General features: G+C 42.4%; 1 protein-coding gene across 25 annotated transcripts in view; it reads right to left on the bottom strand.

Annotated features, from left to right (window-relative positions):
- Positions 1-252: 252 nt before the first annotated feature.
- USP54 (ubiquitin specific peptidase 54) overlaps positions 253-24,877 on the bottom strand; it is a 118,382-nt gene continuing 93,757 nt past the window's right edge. For 17 of the 25 annotated variants that reach the window (XM_038009041.2, XM_073019046.1, XM_073019047.1 and 14 more), the window contains 8 exons: positions 21,947-22,114; positions 19,237-19,356; positions 18,134-18,329; positions 14,404-15,779; positions 7,574-7,692; positions 7,115-7,255; positions 3,222-3,405; positions 253-1,892 (listed from right to left, as the gene is read on the bottom strand). In XM_038009041.2, the coding sequence (XP_037864969.1) occupies positions 1,333-1,892; positions 3,222-3,405; positions 7,115-7,255; positions 7,574-7,692; positions 14,404-15,779; positions 18,134-18,329; positions 19,237-19,356; positions 21,947-22,114 (2,864 nt within the window). In that variant the 3' untranslated portion in view covers positions 253-1,332. Of the gene's footprint in view, positions 1,893-3,221; positions 3,406-7,114; positions 7,256-7,573; positions 7,693-14,403; positions 15,780-18,133; positions 18,330-19,236; positions 19,357-21,946; positions 22,115-24,877 lie in introns of those variants that run through there. The other 8 variants (XM_038009050.2, XM_073019053.1, XM_073019055.1 and 5 more) reach the window with 5 other exon arrangements.

The following is a 24,877-nucleotide window of genomic DNA, read 5'->3' as shown; positions in this document are numbered from 1 at the left end:
GAAGGAAGTGTATAATGTACTGAGTACTGAATGCTCTATCAGGAAAGGGATGGGAAACATCCTAGCAGCAATAGTAAAAAGGACAGCCACCCTATTTTAGGACCCATTGATTCCCACCTTGATTGTATATCCTTCAACTCCTCTCTGGCTCCTCACTTCCACTCAGTCAAAAGCCACTTCATATATTTATCTAGGCCTCCCCGCCCCAGTACAAAAAAAGCAAGAGCATACAAAGGGAAGAATGACAAGGAATTAAATAGAACTATCTTATAGATTTATTAATGAAAAATACTTTACAAAAACAGTATGTTTGGCCTAAAATAGTTCAGCTGATTCTGAGGGTTCACAACAACAACTGAGCAAGTGGTAATAATGGCTGTGCTGAGGATAGAAGGCTGTGTTAGTGTGCCTGACTCCATCTGTTCAAAAGGGTGGATATTATGTTGGCAGCTCCGCATTCTAGGCCTAAGGTTTGGAGGGCACAAGGAATGCTGACAGGCCATAATACCTGGGCAGGGGGCTGCCCTGATGATGTAATCAGAACCATGACCACAGGGCTACATGTCCCCCCAAGGATGGGAGATAGGGAAGACAAAGGGTCAGGTAATAGGGATAGGTGGGTAAAACAAAGAGTAGAAGTTGGGAATATAGTAGGGAACAGAGGACGAGGGCTCAGGTGGAGGTGGGGACATAAAGCATCCAGGAATAAAATGTGACCTTAAGATCCTAAGGAATGGGTATCCAGAGTAATACCATGGATTCATCTTTAAAGTGGCTCAGATAAAACCCTTAAACAGCAGCTGCTTCCTTTTGCTAGGGGGAATGGAAGTTGGAATTTCAAATGTCCCCTCCCAAAGAATCAGGTCTTTTTAGAGGTTCCTGACACCCTTAGGAGAACCCACCAATTCTATGTTAAGATAAGAATAGCACAACCATGGCAGTGATGCAGGGTACCAACGCTGCCACAGTACAGTTTGTTTTGTTTTGTTTTGTTTTCTGAGACGGAGTCTCACTCTGTTGCCAAGCTGGAGTGCAGTGGTGCGATCTCAACTCACTGCAACCTCTGCCTCCCGGGTTCAAGCAATTCTCCTGCCTCAGCCTCCCGAGTAGTTGGGACTACAGGCATGCACCATCACGCCTGGCTAATTTTTTGTATTTTGGTAGAGACGGGGTTTCACCATGTTGGCCAGGATGGTCTCAGTTTCCTGACCTTGTGATCCACCCGCCTCAGCCTCCCAAAGTGCTGGGATTACAGGCGTGAGCCACCGCGCCTGGCCCACAGTATAGTTTTAAATAGAAAGGTGTAGCTCCAGGAAAGGAAAGGAGTAACCTTTACCATCGACTGTGCTGCAGGACTTTAGCCCTGATCTGCTCTCTTCTGGAGGCATCTGATAGAACAAACAGAAACCCTTCTCCCACTGTCCTCCTGTGTCCAGAGCGGGAGGCATAACTGCTTTGCCTCCAGTCGTCATCTGGGGGCATATCTACTCTTCGAGGACCAGGGGTTCGGGACCCTGGAACAGGATCTGAATTCCAATCTGACCTCCGGGGTACATGAAGACTGCCAGATGGTGGGTACAGAGGATGAACAATGGCAGGGTGGGAGGGTGAATGGGAAAGATCACCCCAGGACTGAGCGTGAGGAACCTGAAGGCCCTTGCTTCTTTCTGGTAGTGTGGCAGTGTAGGTTAGCTGAGGATTGCACCCTGGAGTAGTCAGGAATCTGGTCCCAATATGCTGGTTGGTCTCTGACCAGGGTGCCCAGGAGGTGTCTGTTCTGGAACGATGGGGGAGGCTCTGGTAATTCAAAGTCCTTCCTGTGTACTTGGCCCCTTGGGAAGTTTCACCCCTGTCACACATAGCCAGAAACTGCTGGACACTCCTCGAAGTTCCTGGGGAAAGAAAAGAAACCCAAAGACTGAGCATCTTCAGAATACCATTCTTCCCAGAGAGCCATGCCTAGCTGTTTAGCCCAATTCCCTACCAAGAGCATACACACAAGGGAAAGAAGGAACCAAGCTGTGCTTTTGATTCCATTTTTTAAAATTCCTAATATACATCAAAATCAAATATCATACTTCCAGCCTGGGCAAATGAAACAGTCTCATGGATGTTGCCATACCTCTACCTCCCTCCACTATAATCTCTTATCCACTATACACACGCATACAAAAGGAGGGCTCCCTAATATATAGCAAACGTATACTCTGTTTGTGATGGCTATACTTCTAGAACCACCATACCAAAACCTCACTCAGCTTTTCTTTTTTAAAAAAATAGAGATGGGATCTCACTATGTTGCCCAGGCTGGTCTCGAACTCCTGGGCTTAAGCAATCCTCCCATCTTGGCCTCCAAAGTGCTGGGATTACAGGTGTGAGACACTGTGCCTGACTGTTTTTTGTTTTTTCCAACTTTTCTTAAAATGTTATCTTCACTTCAGTTAAGCTGCCTTCGTTTGATCTCTGAGATCTAATGTGGAATGCCTTTTCTTATACATTTATTCAACTTTGGCACTATTAATATCTTGGGCTGATAATTCTTTGTTGGGGTTGGGAAGAGACTGCCCTGTGCATTGTGTGACATTTAGCAGCATCCCTGGCCTCTACCCACTAGATACCGGTAGTACATCCCCTTTACCCGTTGAGAACCACTGCCTCAAGCTTGGACATCCAGCGCATGAGGGGAAAAAAGAGAACATCTCACTTGGAAGGTCAAAGAAAGCCAAAATGATGTTGCCCACCTTCCCCACAATTGTCTGGGTCTGTACACATGGTGTGGGTACTCCATGTATAGGGTCTTTCCAATTCTCCCACTCATTCCTTGTCTTCCTAGACCATCCCTCAGCTGAGACTCAGAGGACAGAAGGAGAGAAAACTAGCTGATAGAGATGACCATTTCTGTTCTGGGGGTGTCCCAAAGACTGGGTATTAACTCCCCTTTGTCACTTAAAAGCTTATTCTATCATGACTGAAGCAGTTCATTCTCATAAGTAGACAGACTCTAGGGGTGCTGGTCTAGACCCTTGGTCTAAGAATCATGGTGCCCAACAAATGATTTAATATTTATCTGGATCAATGCATGACTTTGAAGCAGTAATTCATATCCTCACACCACTCCACCTTGGGATACCCCCTTCCCCATAAGTATACTGATTTGACCCTATGAGGCCCCTGAAAAGGTACCAAATTCTGGCATATAATATTAGATTTGGGGGAGTTACCTGGGAGTCTATGGGGCTCCCCTGCCATGCTGGGCATCAGGACATCTGGGGACAGGAACTGTGGTTGGGGAGGGTAGAGTTGGGGACCGAGGAGAAACACAGAAGGGTCATGGATGACAGGGAGGGAAGAGGAGCTGGAACAACGGTGCCCGGTTTCCAAAGGCTTCCTCACGTTTGATGAATCCTTATAATGAGACAAGACAAAAAAAACATAGAGATGAAGATTAACACAAAGCAGGATGTAGTTGGGTAAACACAGTGAGGCAAGCAAAGGGAAATGGAGGGAACCAGAGCACAAACATGCCTACATGCCTTGTTCTGGAGTAGGACCCAATTTATTCAGTCACTCTCCCTGCCAGCCCTCTAAGAAACTGCAAACTTCAGATCCTTATCCCTTAACCAGTCCTCCTCATATCCCTCACCTTCCCAACCCTACCATTCAGGTCTTTAGCAAACTCCTTAATGCTAACAGTAGAATTAGAGAGATTGAGATAGAAATTTAAAAATAAAAATAAAAACAAAATATGAGAAATTCAGAAAGCCTGAGAGAATGAGAAAAAAAAAAATCCTTATTCTAAGTATTGGGAATAAAACTATATATGTTTAAATGTAGAATCAAGAACTCTGCCCCATCTTCTCTCCTGTCACTGCTATACATTCCACAGCTTCCTCTTTCGCCTGACAAGTTTGTATTTACTGATGCTTATGTCCTGCTCTATTCCCTATTAATTATCTACTTTTATGATAAATACCCAGAAATATTCCCCTTTAATATCTGAAACAGTAGCATATCCAAAATTGAACCAAAATCCTTCCAAACTCCTCCTCCTGGTACCTCATTTTCCTAAATCACCCATATTCAAACATTGGCAATGACCTTGATTTCCTACTTCGCATCCACAGTTCCATTACTTGCCAAGGACTATCATTTCTACCTATGGGTTTTATATTTAAATTCACCTGGACTACTGCAACAGCCTTCAATCTGCTCTTCCTATCTCCTATCCACTCCTTACCGTGGTCTACAAGGTCCTATGTGATATGGCCCTACTGCTCCTCACTTTATTTCCTATCATTCCTGGAGCTTTTACACTCTAATTTTAATGTTCCTCAAACACACCAAGCTCATTGCTACCTCAGAGTCTTTATACTTACTGTTTCTGTTACCAAGAATATTCTTCTGATGGCTCACACCTTCATATCACTGAAGTCTCTAATCAAAAGTTACTTCCTTAGAGCTGATTTCCCTCACTACCCTACTATCAGGAATAGCCCTCAAAAAAAACACTATTACCTCTTTACTCCTTATTCTCTTGCCTTATTTTATTATTCTTTATCATACTTATCATTGTCTGGCATTATATCATTTATTTGTTTATTGTCTTTCTCCCCTATTTCTTTTTACTTCAGTATCCCTAGCACCTTGAACAGTGCCTAGAACAATGTGGGCACTTAGTAATAATACGTTAAATAAAATAATCTATATGCCAGTATGTCTAATTTCCTTTACGAGACTGCAAGCTACTCAAGGGCAGAATTTGTGTTGTTTCATCAGTGTATGCTCACAGCACCTACCACAACATGGCACAAAATAAGCATTTATCATACCGCCTAAGGACCAGGTGCCACTCCTCTCAGCATGTGACATAGCTAATTACTCCTTTCTTCTTGAAACATTCTCCCCTTGGTGCCTATGGTACCACACATCCCTGGTTTCCCTTCAGTCTCTCTAGTCTTTTTTTCTCAGTCTCCTTTTAGGGTTCTTCAAAAGAAGAACCACCTTAAATCTAATGCTCTTTAGGGATATGTCCTGGCTCCTCTTCTCTTTCTGCAAGTCTTTTCCTCTTTTCAATGGGTATGATTCCCAAATTTCAATTTCTAGCTTATATATCTCATTCCAAAAGCCTGCCAGATATCTCCACTCAAGCTTAATGTATGCAAAACTGAATATATATCTTCCCTCAAATATATCATTATCTAACCATAAAACTTGAGTATCATCCTTTACCCCCTCTCCCAACATCCAGGCAGGCACCAACTCCCACTGATGTTTACTTCCTAACTGGGTCTCAAATACATCAACTTATCTCTATCCTTCCAAACTACTTACTGTGACATACAGGGCTGTCTGCGGTCCATAATATTCTTTGTATCCTCTCTTGTCAACACTCTCCATCATCTCCCCTTGCCAGACTTTCTAATCCTGCCATACTAAATAAGCTTATTTTAATTCAGTTAATATTTGCTCAGGTCCCTTTTACCTGCTATATTCTTTTTGCTTCCTCCAGGAAGCCTTCCATGATACCTCAAGCCTGATTTAAATGTCCCTTCCATTATGTTCCCATAGGATCAAATCCTTAATACATTATAATTGTTTATTTATCTGTCCTTCACTGTAGACTGTAAGCTCCATAAAAGCCGGGACTACATCTAACTCACCATTGTATCTCCAGCACCTAGCACAATACCTAGAACACACTCAATAAGCACTTATTTATTTGTTTATTTTTGTGTTAGGAATCTTGTGACAGAATCAATAAGCATTTATTTAAAAGAATGAATCAATGAATGATACAGAAGTCAGAAGAAAGGAAGCCAGTTCTCCTTGGAAAATAACAATTTGCCATTAAATGAATTGAAAGTACACAAGAACAAATGCTAGGCAGGAGAGTCCACCTTTTCCAAAAAAGAATGGCAGCCTGATCAGAATTGTTTAGGAATTTATGAACAATAAATTGAATGAATCTTATTATAAATTCAGCTGAGTTTTTCTGTTTGTTTTGTTTTGTTTTTGAGACAGAGTCTTGCTCTGTCGCCCAGGCTGGAGTGCAGTGGCTCAGTCTCAGCTCACTGCAACGTCTGCCACCCAGATTCAAGCGATTCTCCTGCCTCAGCCTACTGAGTAGCTAGGAGTACAGGCACCCCCTCCCACCATGTCCGGCTAATTTTTATATTTTCGCCATGTTGGCCAGGCTGGTCTCGAATTCCTGACCTCAGGTGATCCACCATCCTCGGCCTCCCAAAGTGCTGGGATTATAGGCATGAGCCACCACGTCTGGCCTCGGCTGATTTTTAAAAATTAGAAAAATGAGTACCTCTTAGGAGGGAAACTGAATCTGAAGAGCTGGTAGAAGACAGACTTGGTTTTCACCATACATGCTTTTATACCTTTTTATTTTTGTACCATGTATTTAAAACCTGCTTTTACATTTTTCCTGAACTGACCTAGTGGACAACCTTCAGTGCAGTGGTACTTTGTACCCTGACCTCTACTGTAATGAAAACTCAACTTGGGCAAGGAAGTGAAATTCTCCAAAGGTATGATTACCTACAGACCTAGCCACTGATATTATTTAAGTCTGTTGATCTCTAATGGCTTGGGCTTTCCTGCCCCTTCTGCCTACACATTACTGCATTAGTACCATATGAAAATTCGCAAGGCTTTTTTCTTTTTCTTGCTGATGCACATGCTTCACTTTAGATTGAAAACACACTGAATTCTATTCAATCACATACTGGGGGTGAGGGGAAAAAGCAAACCAATACCGCATCCCATTTCTTTCCTTCTTCCTTTGATTAGTGCAGTGGCTTCTGACCCAATCAGCAGCCTTTGCGTCTCAGATTCCTCTCAAGGCCATTATGACTCTTCTCACCCTAGGAAACCCTACAACACACACAGCCTTTCAGAACTGCTACAGGGAATGGACATTCCTCCGGGCTCCAACTGAATGTTTGTAAATAAAATAATGACTGCGTGTCCTTATTTTTGCTGAGTACACAGGGCTTTTCCTCACATTACAACCTTCACTTTCTCCCTGCTTCTTCACCTGCACTGTATTTTTGCTTAGCAAGGAGGAAGGTGCTCTGAATAGATGGACCCTGATTCTACTTACAAAACTGTGGGAAGAAACTGGAGCTTCCTCCCTCTCTGAGACAACGGTGCCACTGAGACTGCGTGAGATGCGACGTAAGTTCTCTGCACTGTACTGCTCATCCTCCCCACACTCCCTGCTGAGGCCTCGGCAAGGTGTAGCCTTCAAACACACAGACACATACAGGCAGACACATAATACCAGACTTATGGTTTTTCACAGACACTATCCTCGGTATGGGAAAGAATAGGGGAAGACTCAGTAGTAATAGACACCTGAATTACATGTACTGGTAAGATAGTGGCCATGTAAAAATCTCCTCTAATTCAAAAGAAGCCCAATCATAGACCTTATTTTTTTCTGATAGCCCCATATCACCATGCCTCTGCCTTATCATCATCCCTACCAGACATATCTTTCCATAATTCCTTCCCCAACACACCACCCCAGGCCCAGCACCTTAGCACCTGAGGCTGCTACCTGAGAAGTACACACTGTTCTGGCTTCATGGAGACTCTGCTCCATTTCTGCTGTTGGAGTCTTTGAGAGACCAGGATCAGGGGCTGAGTGCAACCTCCTCCCCATGCCATCTGCAGAGCCTGAAGAGGAAAACATAAATACAAATTGAGGCTGTTTCTTCTCCTAGGGCCTAACCTCTAAGCCTAGCAGCACAAACTCAGGAGTTGTTGTTTCACTAAATAATAAATATGCATTCCTGAATTCAACGGGGGGACATGCTCCTGAAATTTAGAAACAAGAGGGGCCAGACACAGTGGCTCACACCTGTAATCCCAGCACTTTGAGAGGCCGAAGCGGGTGGATCACAGGCCAGGAGATCAAGAACATCATGGCTAACACAGTGAAACCCCGTCTCTACTAAAAATACAAAAAATTAGCCGGGCATGGTGGTGGGCACCTGTAGTCCCAGCTACTCGGGAGGCTGAGGCAGGAGAATGGCATGAACCCAGGAGGTGGAGCTTGCAGTGAGCCAAGATTGTGCCACTGCACTCCAGCCTGGGCGACAGAGTGAGAGTCCGTCTCAAGAAAAAAAAAAAAGAAAGAAACAAGAATTTTAGAATATGGATAGTTTACTGAATGTCCCCATCTTGCTTCATTTCATTTTTGTAAACATCATCAGTTTCTGTCAGACTTGGGCTCAAGACTTACAGACAGAGGAAATTATCTAACACAGTGATTTTCTGAAGTATCTGTGGTGACAAAAGAAATTATCTCCAGTCTAGTTCAGAATTGAAATGATCATAATAATCATCTATCAAACCTCCTCATTTTATATAACAGGAAAATGAGTTCCAGGGTCTGACAGTTTAGTAGTTTAACCAGGATTAAAACTCTCTTGATTTTCAGCACAGTACTCTTATCATCTCACCTGGTGACCTCTTGTACTCTGAGCAGGAGCACCTCAGGAATGTTTTACACATGTAATGCTCTTTTCCCCTTAGCTTCTCCCAAATCATTTAAATTCTAAATAACCACCAAATGCTTACCTCTCTTCAAAATCTTTCTAGATTGTTCAGAGTTGCTCTAAACTGGATTGGTGACTCCCAAGGGGCTAACCCCAATCCAGCTAATTAAGTTTTCCATTCTGAAACTGTATATGCCCTTGACCTACATTTGATACATATGTCCATGGCCAATTCATGTCTTGATTTGATGATGTGATTCTAATATATCTATATCTGGCTGAAGCTGATATTATTCATGTAAGTACTGTAAGACCAGTTATTTTCAGTATTCCTGGGTACTTAAATGCAGTGCTTTCAATACCACCTCAGATTCATCTGGGAACTTTTAAAAATATAGCTTTCTGGATGTTACCACAGACCTGAATCAGAAAGTTTGCGGTTGGTGCCTGGGAATTTTCATTTTTGAAAGGTTCCCAAAAAGTCCAAGAAAATATCCTTGGCCGGGCATGGTGGTGTACACCTGTAATCCCAGCACTTTGGGAGGTTGAGGCGGGCGGATCGCGAGGTCAGGAGATCAAGACCATCCTGGCTAACACGGTGAAACCCCATCTCCACTAAAAATACAAAAAATTAGCTGAGCGTGGTGGTGGGCGCCTGTAGTCCCAGCTACTCAGGAGGCTGAGGCAGGAGAATGGTATGAACTTGGGAGGCAGAGCTTGCAGTGAGCCAAGATCATGCCACTGTACTCCAGCCTGGGTGATAGAACAAGACTCCATCTCACAAAAAAAAAAAAAAAAATATATATATATATATATATATATATATATATCCTTGAACATTATTGGGGGAAATGTGAAATGTTACACAGTCTTCCTAAAAAGCAACCGGGTAATCGCCAATAAAATAAAAAATATATTTATCCTGTTGCTCAACGATTCTAATCCTGAGAAGAAGAAGAAAAAAATACCAGTTCATAACAACATATGTATAAGAATATTTTCTACTGACATAATTTATAGTAGCCAAGAACTAGAAATAAAGTAATGCCCATCTATAGAAGAATAGCTAAATACATTATGGTTTAATACCAAATATTGTTCAGTCACTTAAAAAGAATGAACTGAGTTAAACTAGATGATTTGAAGGAATTTTAATGAAATATTGTTGCATTAAAAGGAAAAAAATATGTAAAATGATATACAAGCAAAAAAAAAAAAAAAAACACTTTCCGTATATGTAGGTCTACATAGGATTGTATGAACAGAAAAATACAATGTATGCACACTACATAATTACCTGGGGAAGGAGGGATGGCTGTGAGAGAAGAGACAGGAAAATTGTGTATAATAAAAACAGCATGTGTGTTATGTTCTTATTTCTATAAAATTATTCATGTGTTTTTTGGGTTTTCTGAGCCACTCCTCAGATGACTATAGGTAGCCAGGTTTAAGGATTACAGCTAAGGCCAGGCGCGATGGCTCAAGCCTGTAGTCCCAGCACTTTGAGAGGCCAAGGCAGGCGGATCACAAGGTCAGGAGTTCGAGACCAGCCTGACCAACATGGTGAAAACCCCATCTCCAACAAAAATACAAAAACTAGCCAGGCGTGGTGGTGGGCGCCTGTAATCCCAGTTACTCAGGAGGCTGAGGCAGGATAATCACTTGAACCCAAGAGGCAGAGGCTGCAGTGAGTCGACATCGCGCCACTGCACTCCAGCCTGGGCAACAGAGACTCACTCCATCGCAAAAAAAAAAAAAAAAAAAAAAAAAAAATTACAGCTATGGCCGGCTGTGGTAGTTCATGCCTGTAATCCCAGCACTTTGGAAGGCTGAGGCAGTAGGATCACTTGAGCCTAAGAATTCAAGACCAGCCTAGGCAGCATAGTGAGACCCCATCTCTAAAAAAAGAAATAAAAAAAAGCATTAAAAAATTAGCCAGGTATGGTGGTGCACATCTGTATTTGGAAGACTGAAGCAGGAGGATCATTTGAACCTGGAAAGTGGAAGCTGGAGTGAGCCATGATCGTGCCACTGTACTCCAGCCTGGGTGACAGAGTAAGACTTTGTCTCAAAAAAAAGAGAAAAGAATTACAGAGTAATTTTTAGAATTGGCTGTTCCTCTAATCAAGCCAAGTGTGACTCCTAGACAAGAAGGTAGCCACTGGAACCTCCTGAAGGGAGTAGAATCTGATTCCTTTAAAAGAAGGCAGGGTGCGATGGCTCACACCTGTAATCCCAGCACTTTGGGAGGCTGAGGCAGGTGGATAACCTGAGGTCAGGAGTTCAAGAGCAGCCTGGCCAACATGGCGAAACCCTGTCTCTACTAAAAATACAGAAATTAGCCGGGTGCAGTGGTGTGCACCTGTAGTCCCAGCTACTTGGGAGGCTGAGGCAGGAGAATCACTCGGAGGCAGAGGTTGCAATGAGCTGAGATCACACCACTGCACTCCAGACTAGGTGATAGAGTGAGAATCCATCAGGGAAAAAAAAAAAAAATTTAAGCAGAGGTAGAAGTGGCCATTTGTAAGGGAATTTCTAGAATAAATAAAAGATAGGGTTAAGATGATGTCTACTCACTGATCAATCATAACAAAAGAAAGACTACCAGACATTATGTATTTGCTGATATGGTGTAAGAAATACAAAGAACTTCCTATTAAATATTATTGTTTTTAAAATTTGTATCTGATTTTAATTGAGCCTCTAGCTCTAAGTACTAAGTTGCAGGAAAAATGAGGGCTAGAAGAACATGGTGGTTTTTTTGGGACAGAGTCTCCCTCTGTTGCCCAGGCTGGAGTGTAGCGGCCTGATCTCAGCTCACCACAATCTCCGCCTCCCGGGTTCAAGTGATTCTCCTGCCTCAGCCTCCCGAGTAGCTGGGACTACAGGTGCGTGCCACCATGCCCGACTAATTTTTATATTTTTAGTGGAGACAGGGTTTCACCATGTTGGCCAGGCCGGTCTTGAACTGACCTCGTGATTTGCCTGCCTTAGCCTCCCAAAGTGCTGGGATTACAGGCGTGAGCCACTGCACCCGGCCAAGTTTTTTTTTCTTAAAGACTTAAAACTATAATCAGCAAAATCTACAATGTGTGAAATGTTAAAAGACAATGACCAAATTTCTTCAACGAATAAATGGAAGGGGAAAAAACAGAGGGTATCATACTGGCAAAAACACCCAAAACCAAAAACAACAACAACAAAAAAAAGACTTACGAGCCTTACCATCAAAAAGCAATGTGTGTGTCTTGTTTGAATCCTGACTTGAAATAAAACAACTGTAAAAAGACATTTATGGGACCACTGAGAAAACTGGAATATTGGCTAGGTATTATATTAATAAATTATTGTTAATTTTTTAGGTATAATAATATTATAGGTTTGTCTCTTAAAAAAGAATCTGGCCGGGTGTGGTAGCTCATGCTTATAATCCTAGCACTTTGGGAGACCAAGGCAGGTGGATCACCTGAGGTCAGGAGTTCAAGACTAGCCTGGCAAACATGGTGAAACCCTGTCTCTACTAAAAAAAAAATATACATATATATATATACACACACACACACACACACACACACACACACAAATTAGCCAGGTGTGGTGGCGTGCGCCTGTAATCCCAGCTACTCAGGAGGCTGAGGCAAGAGAATCACTTGAACCCAGGAGGCAGAGGCTGCAGTGAGTTGAGATCGTGCCACTGTATTCCAGCCTGGGTGACAGAGCAAGACTCCATCTCATTAAAAAAAAAAAAAAAAGAATGTTTATTTCTGAGAGATACATGCTAAATTATTTATGAATGAAATAATATAATGTCAGAGATTCAGAGATTTGTTTTAAAATAATCTAGAAGAGGCTGGGCATGGTAGCTCATGCCTGTAATCCTAGCACTTTGGGAGGCTGAGGCGGGTGGACTACTTGAGCTCAGGAGGTAGAGACCACCTGGGCAACATGGCAAAACCCTGTCTCTCCAAACCACACAAAAAAATTAGCCAGATGTGGTGGTGTGTGCCTGTGGTCCCAGATACTCAGGAGGCTGCGGTGGGAGGACCTCAGCAGTGGCCCTGATGGCATCACTGCATTCCAGCCTGGGCAACAAAGCAAGACCTTGTCTCATAAAATAAAAAATAAATAAAATAAAATAAAATAAAATTAAAATTAAATAATAAAATAAAATAAAATATAAAATCAATAAAATAAAATAAAATAAATAAAATAAATAAAATAAAATAAAATAAAGTAGAGGGGAAAGGAAAGTGGTGGAGGTATAGCTAAATCAAAACTGGCCATATGCGCAGTGGCTCACTCCTGTAATCCTAGCATTTTGGAAGGCCAAGGTGGGCGGATGACGAGGTCATGAGATGGAGACCATCCTGGATAATATGGTGAAACCCCATCTCTACTAAAAATACAAAAATTAGCCAGGTGTAGTGGTGCACACCTGTAGTCCCAGCTACTTGGGAGGCTGAGGCAGGAGAATCACTTGAACTCAGGAGGCAGAGGTTGCAGTGAGCCGAGATCGCGCCACTGCACTCCAGCCTGGGAGGTAGAACAAGACCTCGTCTAAAAAATAAATAATAAAATAAAATTTAAAAACTGCCATATGTTGTAACTGCAAGATAATCACTATGGAAGCTGGTTATAAGTACCTGGAGGGTTATCATAACATTTATTTTGTTTTTTTTTTTTGAGATGGAGTTTTGCTCTTGTTGCCTAGGTTGTAGTGCAATGGTGTAATCTCAGCTCACTGCAACCTCCGTCTCCCGGGTTCAAGCAATTCTCCTGCCTCAGCCTCCTGAGTAGCTAGGATTACAGGCGTCCACCACCACCACGCCCAGCTAATTTTTTGTATTTTCAGTAAAGCCATGTTGGCCAGGCTGGTCTCCAACTCCTGACCTTAGGTGATCCATCCGCTTTGGCCTCCCAAAGTGCTGGGATTACGGTGTGAGTCACTGTGCCCGGCCTACTCTTATTCCTTACTTTTGAATATATTTGAAATTTCCCATAACAAAAGTTAATTTCTTATTTTTTAGATATCTATAAGATGATGTCTGCTCAAGTTCAAAGTACGATGAAATTCAGAATATAGGTCAAGAGCAGTGTTTATATAACACTTTAGGAACTACAATCATGTCAAAATCTGGTCACAAAAGACCACATACTGTATGATTCCATTTATATGAAATGTCCAGAACAGGCAAATCTCTAGAGACAGAAAATAGATGAGTTGCCTGGGGTTGGGGGAAGAGAAGGAGGAGATAAAGAGTGATTTGCCAATGGGTACAGAGTTTCTGGTTAAAATGCTTTTTTTTTTTCTTTTTGAGACAGGGTCTCACTCTGCCACCCAGACTGAAGTGCAGTGGCGCAATCTCAGTTCACTGCAACCTCCATGTCACCAATTCAAGCCATTCTTGTGCCTCAGCCTCCCAAGTAGCTGGGATTATAGGTATGTGCCACCACGTCCAGCTAATTTTTGTATTTTTAGTAGAGACGGGGTTTCACCATGTTGGTCAGGGTGGTCTCGATCTCCTGACCTCAAGTGATCTGCCCTCGGCCTCCCAAAGTGCTGGCATTACAGGAGTGAGCCACCGCGCCCAGCCCTGAACCATTCTTTAGCACAGCATACGGGAGAAGCCATGGGCAAATACTTAGTAATCTCTTACTTTAGAATGAGGGAAGTTGCCTGTGAGTGATAATTCTGCCCCTTCCTCCACTCTAGCCAGAAAAATGTCTAGCTCTTGTCATGGAGGCTTTCTGAGTAAAGTAGAAAGTTCTACTACCTCCTACTAAGCTGGGGATACTATCTGTATAGAATACCCCCTTCTGATCTTTCCCTGCTTTCAGCTTTTATATGATCCTCCCTCCTCCCCCCAACCCCTGTTTGCATTCTTACCTGTTTGGCTAAATGGGTGCCAGGCTGTATCCTGCTGCCCCCATCCAGAACAGCCAAGTTGTGAAGCGTGAAGACTGGCCTGATACAGAGACTCCAATTCTGAGGTCTCCTGCTCTGTGTCTTGATTCCAATGTGGATGCAAAAGGATGTGATTTCTCTCTGGATAGGTTACACACATATGGGAATCATGAGGGGAGGACTTCATTCCTGGCCTAGAGGCCGCATGTTTAGGCTGAGAATCACAGAACCTTGTGACATTCACCCAGGAATCCAAAGGCAAGGAAGTCCCCAAGTCAGCACTGCTGCCCAGATCCTTAGACCTAGCATCTCTCACTTGGAACGGCTTCTCTTCGTGTATGTCTGGCTCTGCCAACCTGGGCTGTCCTCCCCTAGAAGTTTCACCATTAGGCAGCCCAGAGTTTAAGGCAAGAGAAGAATGTTCAGTGGACTCTTCCCAGGAAAGTGGTCTGTCCCCACTCTCCAGAGAGGATTGTTGCTTTGCCCATGGCCAGTGGCCTTTCTCTTGACCCTGTGAGAAAGGAGGCTTAGAATCAGAAGGGGAAGAGTTCTTCCTTAGACTACCCGACAAACTTCTATCCTTGAAACCTGTACTATCTCTCATGGAGACACCCTGCATCCTCTGGAACTGCTCAGCCAGAGAACGGACAAGCCCCTTCGTGCTGGGAAACTCTGGCCTGTAGGGCTCCTCACTGCCTCTGTCCACTTTTAAAGTCAATGAAGTTTTGAGGCTTTGGCCTTGGAGGCATTGGTTAGTTTTCTGCACAGGATCAGGACAGCGAAGCACAGATGAAGAAGCAACAGGCAGTATGGGGTGGCAGGTTCTATACAGGGGAAGGCTGGGCTGAGCTGATGAATTTGAAGGACTACAGCCTAGGCTATGTTCATCTCCCCTCTCAGAGGTGGCTATTCCAGGCATCACCAGGGAGGGGTTATTAGCAGGGTCCCTCTTTTCTTGGAATAGCTGTTCTTGAGCAATGCCTCTTCCTTCTTGTGGAGGTAGCTTGCTGCAACTGCTGTTGTCACACCTAGAGCCTTGCAGCTTACCCTCTGGGGCATCCAATGGCTCCCAACTAAGATGAGAATTCTTCTCAGTCCATCCTGGTGTTTTAGGTAAACCTTGCCTGTGGAATGCAGAGGGTTCAATGTTGTCTACTTCAACCGAAGTCAGAAGCTTCAAGGCAGATCTACTGGGGGAGCTGTGCTGTGGGGCAGATGACACTGGAGATAGTGATGAGTGTGACTCATGGCAGGAAGCAGGTGAATGGAAGAAAGAACTGGCCCCAAACTCTGTATCCGTGCCGGGTTCCAGTTGGGCCTCTTGGCTTAACAATACTTGGAGCGGGATAGGCTGTTCACTGAAACAAATGGAGACAGCTAGTCATAAGCTGTCTTGACTGACAGGAACGCTTACAGAAAGAACTGTTCATTCCATTCCCATTTCTAGCTATTCACACAGGGAATGGTAAAAATAAACAGAAAGACAAGCACAAGTAGAGTCAGTAGTTCAGAGGATCACAAAAGAAAAGGCACATGGTCAGCTCACACCCAGGTAAATAGGTAACATTAATCCTCTTTATTAAATGCCCTCACTAAAGGTGTACAGTAACATTAAGTGGACCCCTTGCCAATATTCTTCACTACCTGTGAAGTCGCATTCCAATCACATTCTACTTGCAAATTAGGAAACAAAATCAGCTAGTCTCACATGCAGATGACATGGAAGGTAAGCAAAGCCTGAAAATCACTCATACCAAACAGCAAAAATCCAGGATGTTATACAGGGAGGCAAGTCCTACCTGGGGTCCTGAGAGGCAGCCCAGCCAAAGGAACCATGAGGCCACATTTACAAAATACACGGTGATTTGGGCTCATGGGAATACACAGAAATCAACCATTTCAAATATGTTTTTAAAATCTGGATTTTGTTCTATTAGTCACTGAGATGTTTCCCCAAAGCAATATGACTCTCTTGAGATTTAGGAGTAGGAGTAGGGATTAACTGTATTTAGTTGGTTTCTCACTAATTGTTTTGTATTTCTGATTTTAAAAACTTAATGTTACAAGGACTTAAATAAAGCCTCAATCACTCACATACATCAGGAAGTATATGTTTTCTGGAAAGGGTTTACCTATCTAAATTGCTTATATTCAAAACAAGCCCCTAAATTTGAATGAAAATATACTAGAAACTTTTGAGGGTATAGTCACCCAGTCACCCTTATAACATTATGGAGAATAAGATATACTAATATGGGAAGCCTAATCATAAAAGGCAATATACATAATGGTTAAGGACATGTGCTTTAGCATCAAATAGACCTGCATTTTGTTTTTTTTTTTTTGAGACAAGTTCTTTCTCTGTCACCCAGGCTGGAGTGTGGCAGCACCATCACAGCTCACTGTAGCCTTGACCTGCTGGGCTCAACCAATTCTTCCACCCCAGCCTCCCAAGTAGCTGGGACCACAGGTATGCACCACCATGCCCAGCTAAATTTTTTTTGTTTTTTGTAGAGACAGGGTTTTACCATGTTGCCCAGGCTGGTCTCAAACTCCTTGACTCAAATAATCTGCCCTCCTCAGCCTCCCAAAATTCTAGGATTACAGGCATGAGCTACCATGCCTAGCAGTTAACTATTTTTGAACATTTGCCTTTTGAACATTGAGCCCAGGAGGTTGAGGCTGCAGTAAGCTATGATCGTGCCACTGCACTCCAGCCTGGGTGAAAAAGCAAGATCCTGTCTCAAAAAAAAAAAGTTAACTGCTTTTATTAATTTATATTTTGAAAACTACTCAGAATTATTAATGGTCCAAATTAATGTTTATTTAAATTCATCTATTCTTTTTGTTTTTGTTTTTGTTTTTGTTTTGAGACGGAGTCTCGCTCTGTCTCCCAGGCTGGAGTGCAGTGGCCGGATCTCAGCTCACTGCAAGCTCCGCCTCCCGGGTTTACGCCATTCTCCTGCCTCAGCCTCCCGAGTAGCTGGGACTACAGGCGCCCGCCACCTCGCCCGGCTAATTTTTTGTACTTTTTAGTAGAGACGGGGTTTCACCATGTTCGCCAGGATGGTCTCGATCTCCTGACCTCGTGATCCGCCCGTCTCAGCCTCCCAAAGTGCTGGGATTACAGGCTTGAGCCACCGTGCCCGGCAAATTCATCTGTTCTAAGTAAAAGCCAAATTCAAGGGCTAAGATGAGAGAACTACAACAATGACTACTGGAACTTCTTTCCTAGTCCTGACCATAAAGAAGCAAAGCAAAGGGAATCATTGTGTCTCTTCTTTATGGTGCAATCAGAGCAAGAAAGACTGCTTTCTCGGCTTCCATAAGGATAGGAAGCATTGAAATCCCAAAATAAATCACATGGTAGCTACTACAACATGAAATGTAGCCTAGATTGCCATGTCTAAGAACATAATATATATATACAAATATAATAATTGCATTACACAAGTCCAGGGCTAAAGTTACCCATGGGAAATGTGGACAAATGGTCTTATTATGCTGTACTTTTGCATCCTAGGAATTATTAAGGAAAGGACCAGCAGTACAATGAGTTTTTCACTGTATGTCTGACCTGAAAGAAGAAAATCTTTTCAGAGGACTCCTCTCTCCCCTTCAGTCGGCAAGACAATGAGAGCTCTTGCTATAGAGTACTGATGGTCACTTCTTCCCCTGGTGTTCATAAACTAACATGGTTCCCAAGCACTACCTTGTTGGCTGAGGGAGAGTCCCCGCCTGTGACGGGAGGCAGGCTGAGGGCTGCGACGGCTGCTGTGGTGATTGCTGCTGCTGCATGCGATCCTGCAGGCTCCGTGCTTTTCGAATACTGATTTGCAACTTCTTATCGACTAGGGCTCTGCTGTGCGTGCTACAGCTGGCACCATGCAGGGCAAGTCTTAGTTTAGCTAAAATGCAAAAGAAAATATAGCAGAAACAGAACACAAAACACAAACAAAAATAAAAAGAATAAAATTGAACAAAAATGAGCAAAGATATGCAGTAAAACTCAAAATATGTAGCAGGAATGCAAGGCACGGACCATGCATATGCTGTCCAGGGCACAGAGCTGCCTCTGGCTATAAGGAACATTGATGGAAGCCATGGAGGCCAAACAGGTTAATCCAAATTAAAAAACAAAACAAAACTAAAATAAATCAATAAGATAAACTGGTGCCTCCATCTTAGAGATTGCCACTCTTGTCCAACTGACCTGTCTGACTCTGGTCTCCACACTCTACTCTCACCCCTCTCTTCCCAATGGCCAACAGCAAAAATAAGATCCAAACCTGTATCTCTCTTTATAGACCACAGCTTCTTGTGGGTCACATACAAGAAGCCGATACCAATTCTAAGCCTTAGTCTCTTGCTGTAAGCTTATGGTGCTGTATACTATGAAGGTAGGGGAGAATCAGAAAGAATCAAATATTGAAGTAAAAAGTCACAGGCCTGGGAAGTCATAGCCAATTTATTCAGTTTTCCTTCTATAAGCTCCAACTCACTAGCCAGTGACTAGCAAAAAAGCAGACTAATCTCACATCTGAGGTCTAACTTTATCCTGGAATAAGAAGGTAGGCATGACTGGAGAAATCATCTATGGCTTCCTTGCTGAGGTTATTCTGGTAAATATCCATAGGCCACAGTGCCAGTGCCAGGTACACTTAGAAATCTAAAGGGCAAAAACAGCTAACGGGCCTCAGTTTGGGAGAGCAAGAGTGAGGAGACACAAAAACTGTTGTCTGAGTGACAACACTATTAATACCTATTGTGAAGTTAGTCAAAAGTGCCATAGCCATAGCAGTTAGAGTTACTTACAGATAGCTTCATTACAGAGAGCCAAAGCTGCAGCACAGTCTCCTTTCTGTTCCAGATGCAGTGACTCTTCAAATACTGACTCTGCCTCTTGCAGGGACCTCTCAAAGCCGTCACTCCTCCCTGAAAGGGCCAGCACTTTTCATTTTCATTACAATTCATTCCAACTTTTCCTGTGTACTGTTGTTTCCCTTCAGTACACAGAGATCCTTGCTGCTGAGCCACTGGTCTACCCTTATTCCAACTGTTCATTGCTATTAAGAATTCTCTGAAACAAGCAGGACATTCATTTTGCCTTAACCGAGATGTTACCAAGGCCATGAAAGAGAGGCATGCCATTAATCACATATTCTAACACCAAGACTCTTAGGAAGTCCCTCAAGGAAAGAACAAAGTATTCCATATAGCAGAAGGGTAGGTTCTTATGCCTGGAAGTGAACTGCTCTTTCCCAGTGCAATTCTTGCCAACTAGTGTCAGAACACCCTAGATGTCGACTGAGACCTTCACTGCTAAGTTATGGCAAAGGTAGCTTCATTATTCTGTGGACAACCATCCATACCACTTATTTACTTCACCAAATCACAGTCCTTTATGCACCACTCTAAACTGGAAAATCAGTACACCTCTTAGTCACAGATGGTCTACACTTGCTAATCCAATGTATCTGCCAGGGCAGTTGAACGGCCTTCGTTCCTGGTTTGCATATACATACTTTTCATAAGCAATGCTAAGTATTTACTTTCATCATGCTATTCCTCACCAAAACTACCCGCAAAGAAGTCAACTTCCCATACAGCGAGCAGGGAATATTCCATCCTCCTCTCAAAGTGAATGTGTGCCAAAGCAGGAGCAGAAGAGTCTAAAAACAATACCAGATGAAAAGGCTAGGAAGTACAGGCAGAGAAATTTTTGTAAAAGAACTCTCATGTTTATGTATCCCTTGCCCTCTACTTACTCATAATCATAAGTTGGCAGCAAGCTGTAACATAAGTTCACCTACAAATGGGATTGCCAGTGAGCCTTCACAAAGTTGCAGGGGGAAAAAAAAATGTCTGAGTTACTTCTCCCATAATGTCCCTCATCCTCCACTTACCTCCAGCTGGACATGGTAATAAAGGCTCTTCCACATCCCTAACATTCACTTCCTAATTCATCATGACTTTTTGAGAGCAATGGGAAGACAATGGAAACAGCTGGTTGGTTCTGAAGAACTTGGCACTCAGGATCCACTCTATCTCTAGAGGTGTGGTTTCCCTTACTTCCCAGACCTGAAGTTCTCTCATAATATTTGTAATCAACTAAATGTATACAACCTTTATAATCAGAGGTAGTGCCTAGAGCCATTTTTTTTAAGTTCTCTACTTTACGGAGATCTAGACAAGCTACAGTTGATCAATCACTGTACTAAATTTTAATTCTTATCCTCCAGAATCTTAGTATTCCATTCCTTGCTCATGCAGGAAATGCTGAACCACAGTGTATGGAAAATTGACAATGAAAGATAGCCAGTGGGATCTCCTCCTAACTTTAATCTGTTGCCCAACTGGCAGAGAGAGAAAAAAAGGAAAGGAGAGAAATGACAAGACCCCTTTATTCAGAAGCAAAATAAACCTGGGACACCAATGTGATTATAGCTTGAGGTAAAAAAGGGAAAAAAGACTATCCAAATATAGAGACAGCTAAGTATTAGGAATTTAAAACTAATTTGGAAACGAATACAATGTCTTGGGAAATATGAGGCGACAATTACCTTGAATCAAAAGAGAGTAGTATTAAAGGAAAAAAGCTGCCCCCAAACAGGATTACTTGGCCCAAGAAGATTCTCTAAGTGTATATAAAAAGAGAAACATGGTCAACAGAAAACAGCCAAAAAAGTTAAAAGCTTGCACTTACAAACTTGGACCTTTATACTGCTTTAGCACAATTTGTTGTAAGTGGGGTTTCCAAATTATAAAAATAATAAAGTCATTTTATAGGGAAAAAAAAACTAAGATATAGGTTTCATGGCCTATTTAAGGTAGATATCTCAGCTGGCTGAACTATTTTTTTTTTTTTTTTTTGAGATGGAGTCTTGCTCTGTCTCCCAGGCTGGAGTGCAGTGGCATGATCTTGGCTCACTGCAAGCTCCGCAGCTGAACTATTTTGAAGGTTAGTCTCTTTTGGTACAAAGTGACATCCTAAAAAAATTCTAGGAAGAAAAAAGTCTAACGTGGGGCAGTTGTGGAAGTAAAGTCATGCAAATTGTTTGAGGTTAGAGAATCAATTGTCATGGTATCAAAAGTAAACTGGCTTTGTTCTTGCTCCTGTTTGGCAGATCCACTTCCCTGATACTCCAGGTGGAATATTTCATGGGTATGTTTCTTCCCAGCAAGTAAAATTCCCCTCACTGTCAGTGTGGCTCACTGCCATTTTCAGTTATTTCTGACTCAAGGCTAGTTTTATTTACACCTTCAACAGATGTTCATGGGAAACATTATTCATGAACAATACACTATCTCTAATAAATTTAATAGATGTGCCCCAAATCAGTGCCTATCTCCAGTTAATAGTCTTGTCACATCCTACTCTAACTTGTTCTCACTGGAATGGGTGAATTAAGATTTTAAAAATTATTTTGCTAAAGAGAAGACAGGGAACTTACAAACTTACATGTTTTTTTCTACCCTTTCTGTCTTTCCCCATCACCCACAACCTAATGCTCACAACAATTACCCTGATTCTGCAGTTCATCCAAGTCCATGAAGCGGCTAGGATGAGGGTTAAACCCTTTCGCTGCCTCTAATTCTTTCTCCCGTTTTCTTCGAAGTTCCTGTTCCTGCGCCCTCCTGGCCACTTCTTCCTGCAATTCATCCAGTTCACTTTTAGAAGATATCTCCTCACCTGTAATAAAAGCAAGGGAGAAGTCACTACATTTCCATTACCAAGACTAAGTACTTGATGAATTTTTAACCACTGCAATACTTTCCCTTTAGAATTCTTGCTTTCAATTTGGAGTTTATTTATTTATTTATTTATTTATTTATTTATTATTTTTTATTTTTTTGGGACGTAGTCTCACTCTGTCGCCCAGGCTGGAGCGCAGTGGCGCGATCTCGGCTCATTACAAGCTCCGCCTCCTGGGTTTACGCCATTCTCCGGCCTCAGCCTCCCGAGTAGCTGGGACTACAGGCGCCCACCACCTCGCCCGGCTAGTTTTTTGTATTTTTTAGTAGAGATGGGGTTTCACCGGGTTAGCCAGGATGGTCTCTATCTCCTGACCTCGTGATCCGCCCGTCTCGGCCTCCCAAAGTGCTGGGATTACAGGCTTGAGCCACCGCGCCCGGCGATTTATTTATTTTTTTGAGATGGAGTCTGTGTTGCGCAGGCTGGAGTGCAATGGCGCCATCTCAGCTCACTGTAACGTCCGCTTCCTGGGTTCAAGCGATTCTTCTGCCTCAGCTTCCTGAGTAGCTGGGACTACAGGCACGTGGCACCAAGCCCAGCTAATTTTTGTATTTTTAGTAGAGACAGGGTTTGACCATGTTGGTCAGTCTGGTCTCAAACTCCTGGCCTCATGATCCACCTGCCTCGGCCTGCCAAACTGCTAGGATTACATACAGGTGTGAGCCACTGCACCAGGCCCAATTTGGAGCTTTTATTTTGTATAATGCTTCCCATAATCAGATTCAGGATGGCACTTGGGCCAGGAATAATAATAATAATAATAACAACAGGCCGGGCACAGTAACTCATGCCTGTAATCCCAGCACTTTGGGAGGCCAAGGTGGGAGGATCACCTGAGGTCAGGAGTTTGAGACCAGTCTGGCCAACATGGTGAAACCCTGTCTCTACTAAAAATACAAAAATTAGCCAGGCTTGGTGGAAGGTGCCTGTAATCCCAGCTACTCAGGAGGCTGAGGCAGGAGAATCACTTGAACCCGGGAGGTGGAGGTTACAGTGAGCCAAGATCATGCCATTACACTCCAGTCTGGGGGACAAGAACAAGACTTCGTCTCAAAATAATAATAATAATAACAATAACAACAACATTTATTGAGTGCTTCACAACAATGGTATTACACTGAACATTTGCTCAGCGCTTACTATGTGCCAGAAATAGTTTTAAGCACGTTTACATGTATTATTTCATTTAATCATAACAACAACTTACGAGGTAGATACTATTACCCCATTTTAGGAATGAGGAAACTGAGTCACAAAGAGGATAAATAATTTGCCCAAGGTAAAACAAATGGGAAATAATGAAGCTAAATTAAAGTCAAGTAGGTTAAATTCATAATCATGCTTTAATCATTAGAGAACACTTTCTACCAAGTGTTGTCACTGACTGACTGGGGAGCTTCAAGCATGTCATTTTCTCACCCTTAATTTCCACCACCTCTTTGAATTTGTAAAATGTCCACAGCAGTAAAAGTCCAATTTTATAAACCTTTCTAGATGGATCTGAATAGATCTAGAAGGATGTCCATAAAAAATTAAGTGAAAAATTGAGTGAGAGAAAAACATGTATAGTATGACTTCATCTTACTTTTTAAAAATGGTGCTTACCTATATATATGTACATAAACTTATCTATGTACTTGTATAAGCATAGAAAAAGACGGAAAGATATATACTACAATGGTAACAGTGGTTCCTTCAATTTCAGGAGGCAAAGGGCAGATTATTGAATTACTGGACTTGATTTACCTCTGTAGTTTTTTAAAAGAGTATGCAAAGTTACCATATAAGAATGTTTGTTTTGTGTCTTAATAAAATGGTTAGATCAAATTGTGGGGCATAAATAGGGCTTGTTATACAAAGAGGATGGTGGGGTGATATGGTGTGTGAAGAATCTTGTCATAACTCCTTGCTAATTATCTTTTACCAATTGAAGAATGCTGTTGGTGAATTCTATCCAACTAGTCCAGAATTGAGGACTATTCAGGAGATCATGAGACTCAGTCTTTAGTGCAATAAAAAAAATCCTGGCTATCTGAAGAAAAGGGAGAATAGTCTCATGCATGATTCACAAGTTTCTCAAAACAATGTTATTCAACATGAAATAAATTAAAATATGGGGAATAAACCAAATGTATAATTACAATGGGAAGCCCAAATTTCTTCCACGTGTCTCTTAACTGTAACTTACTAGAGCACAGGATTCCAGAGATGTCTGCCTTTATAGGCATTGTTCTGCTCTGCCAGATGTCTGCAACCTTTAGTGTACATACCTAAAAGGGTTCATGCCTTTTTATTACTGCTGCTACAGGCCTTTCTTCCTGCTACCTCTAAGACTTGTCAATAACTATCAAGAGAATTGGTAGTAAGACTAAGATATTTAGCCACGGGTAAGGATAAATTTGAATTGCTTATTTCCAAGTTTTGCAAATAGGCACATATGTACCCCTTTGGTATGTCAATTCATAATACTAAACAATAAGAAATCCATTTTCCAAGAGGCTGTCACTAATCCAAGGAAAGCCCTAGGATCTATTCTTCTGAAAAATGGGGATGTTATTAACACTGTTCACCATATTTCTGTCCCTTCTTGCTCCCACAAGGGCTCCCTCCAAGTAGAAAGAAATATTCAAGCAGGCTGTGATGAAGAACAAAAAATAGATAAATCCAAAGATGGAGCAACTGAAATGACTCTACATTTAC

This window comes from Chlorocebus sabaeus, chromosome 9 (genome assembly GCF_047675955.1).
Source record: "Chlorocebus sabaeus isolate Y175 chromosome 9, mChlSab1.0.hap1, whole genome shotgun sequence".
Classification (NCBI taxonomy): domain Eukaryota; kingdom Metazoa; phylum Chordata; class Mammalia; order Primates; family Cercopithecidae; genus Chlorocebus; species Chlorocebus sabaeus.
This window is presented reverse-complemented; position numbering and strand designations above follow the sequence as displayed.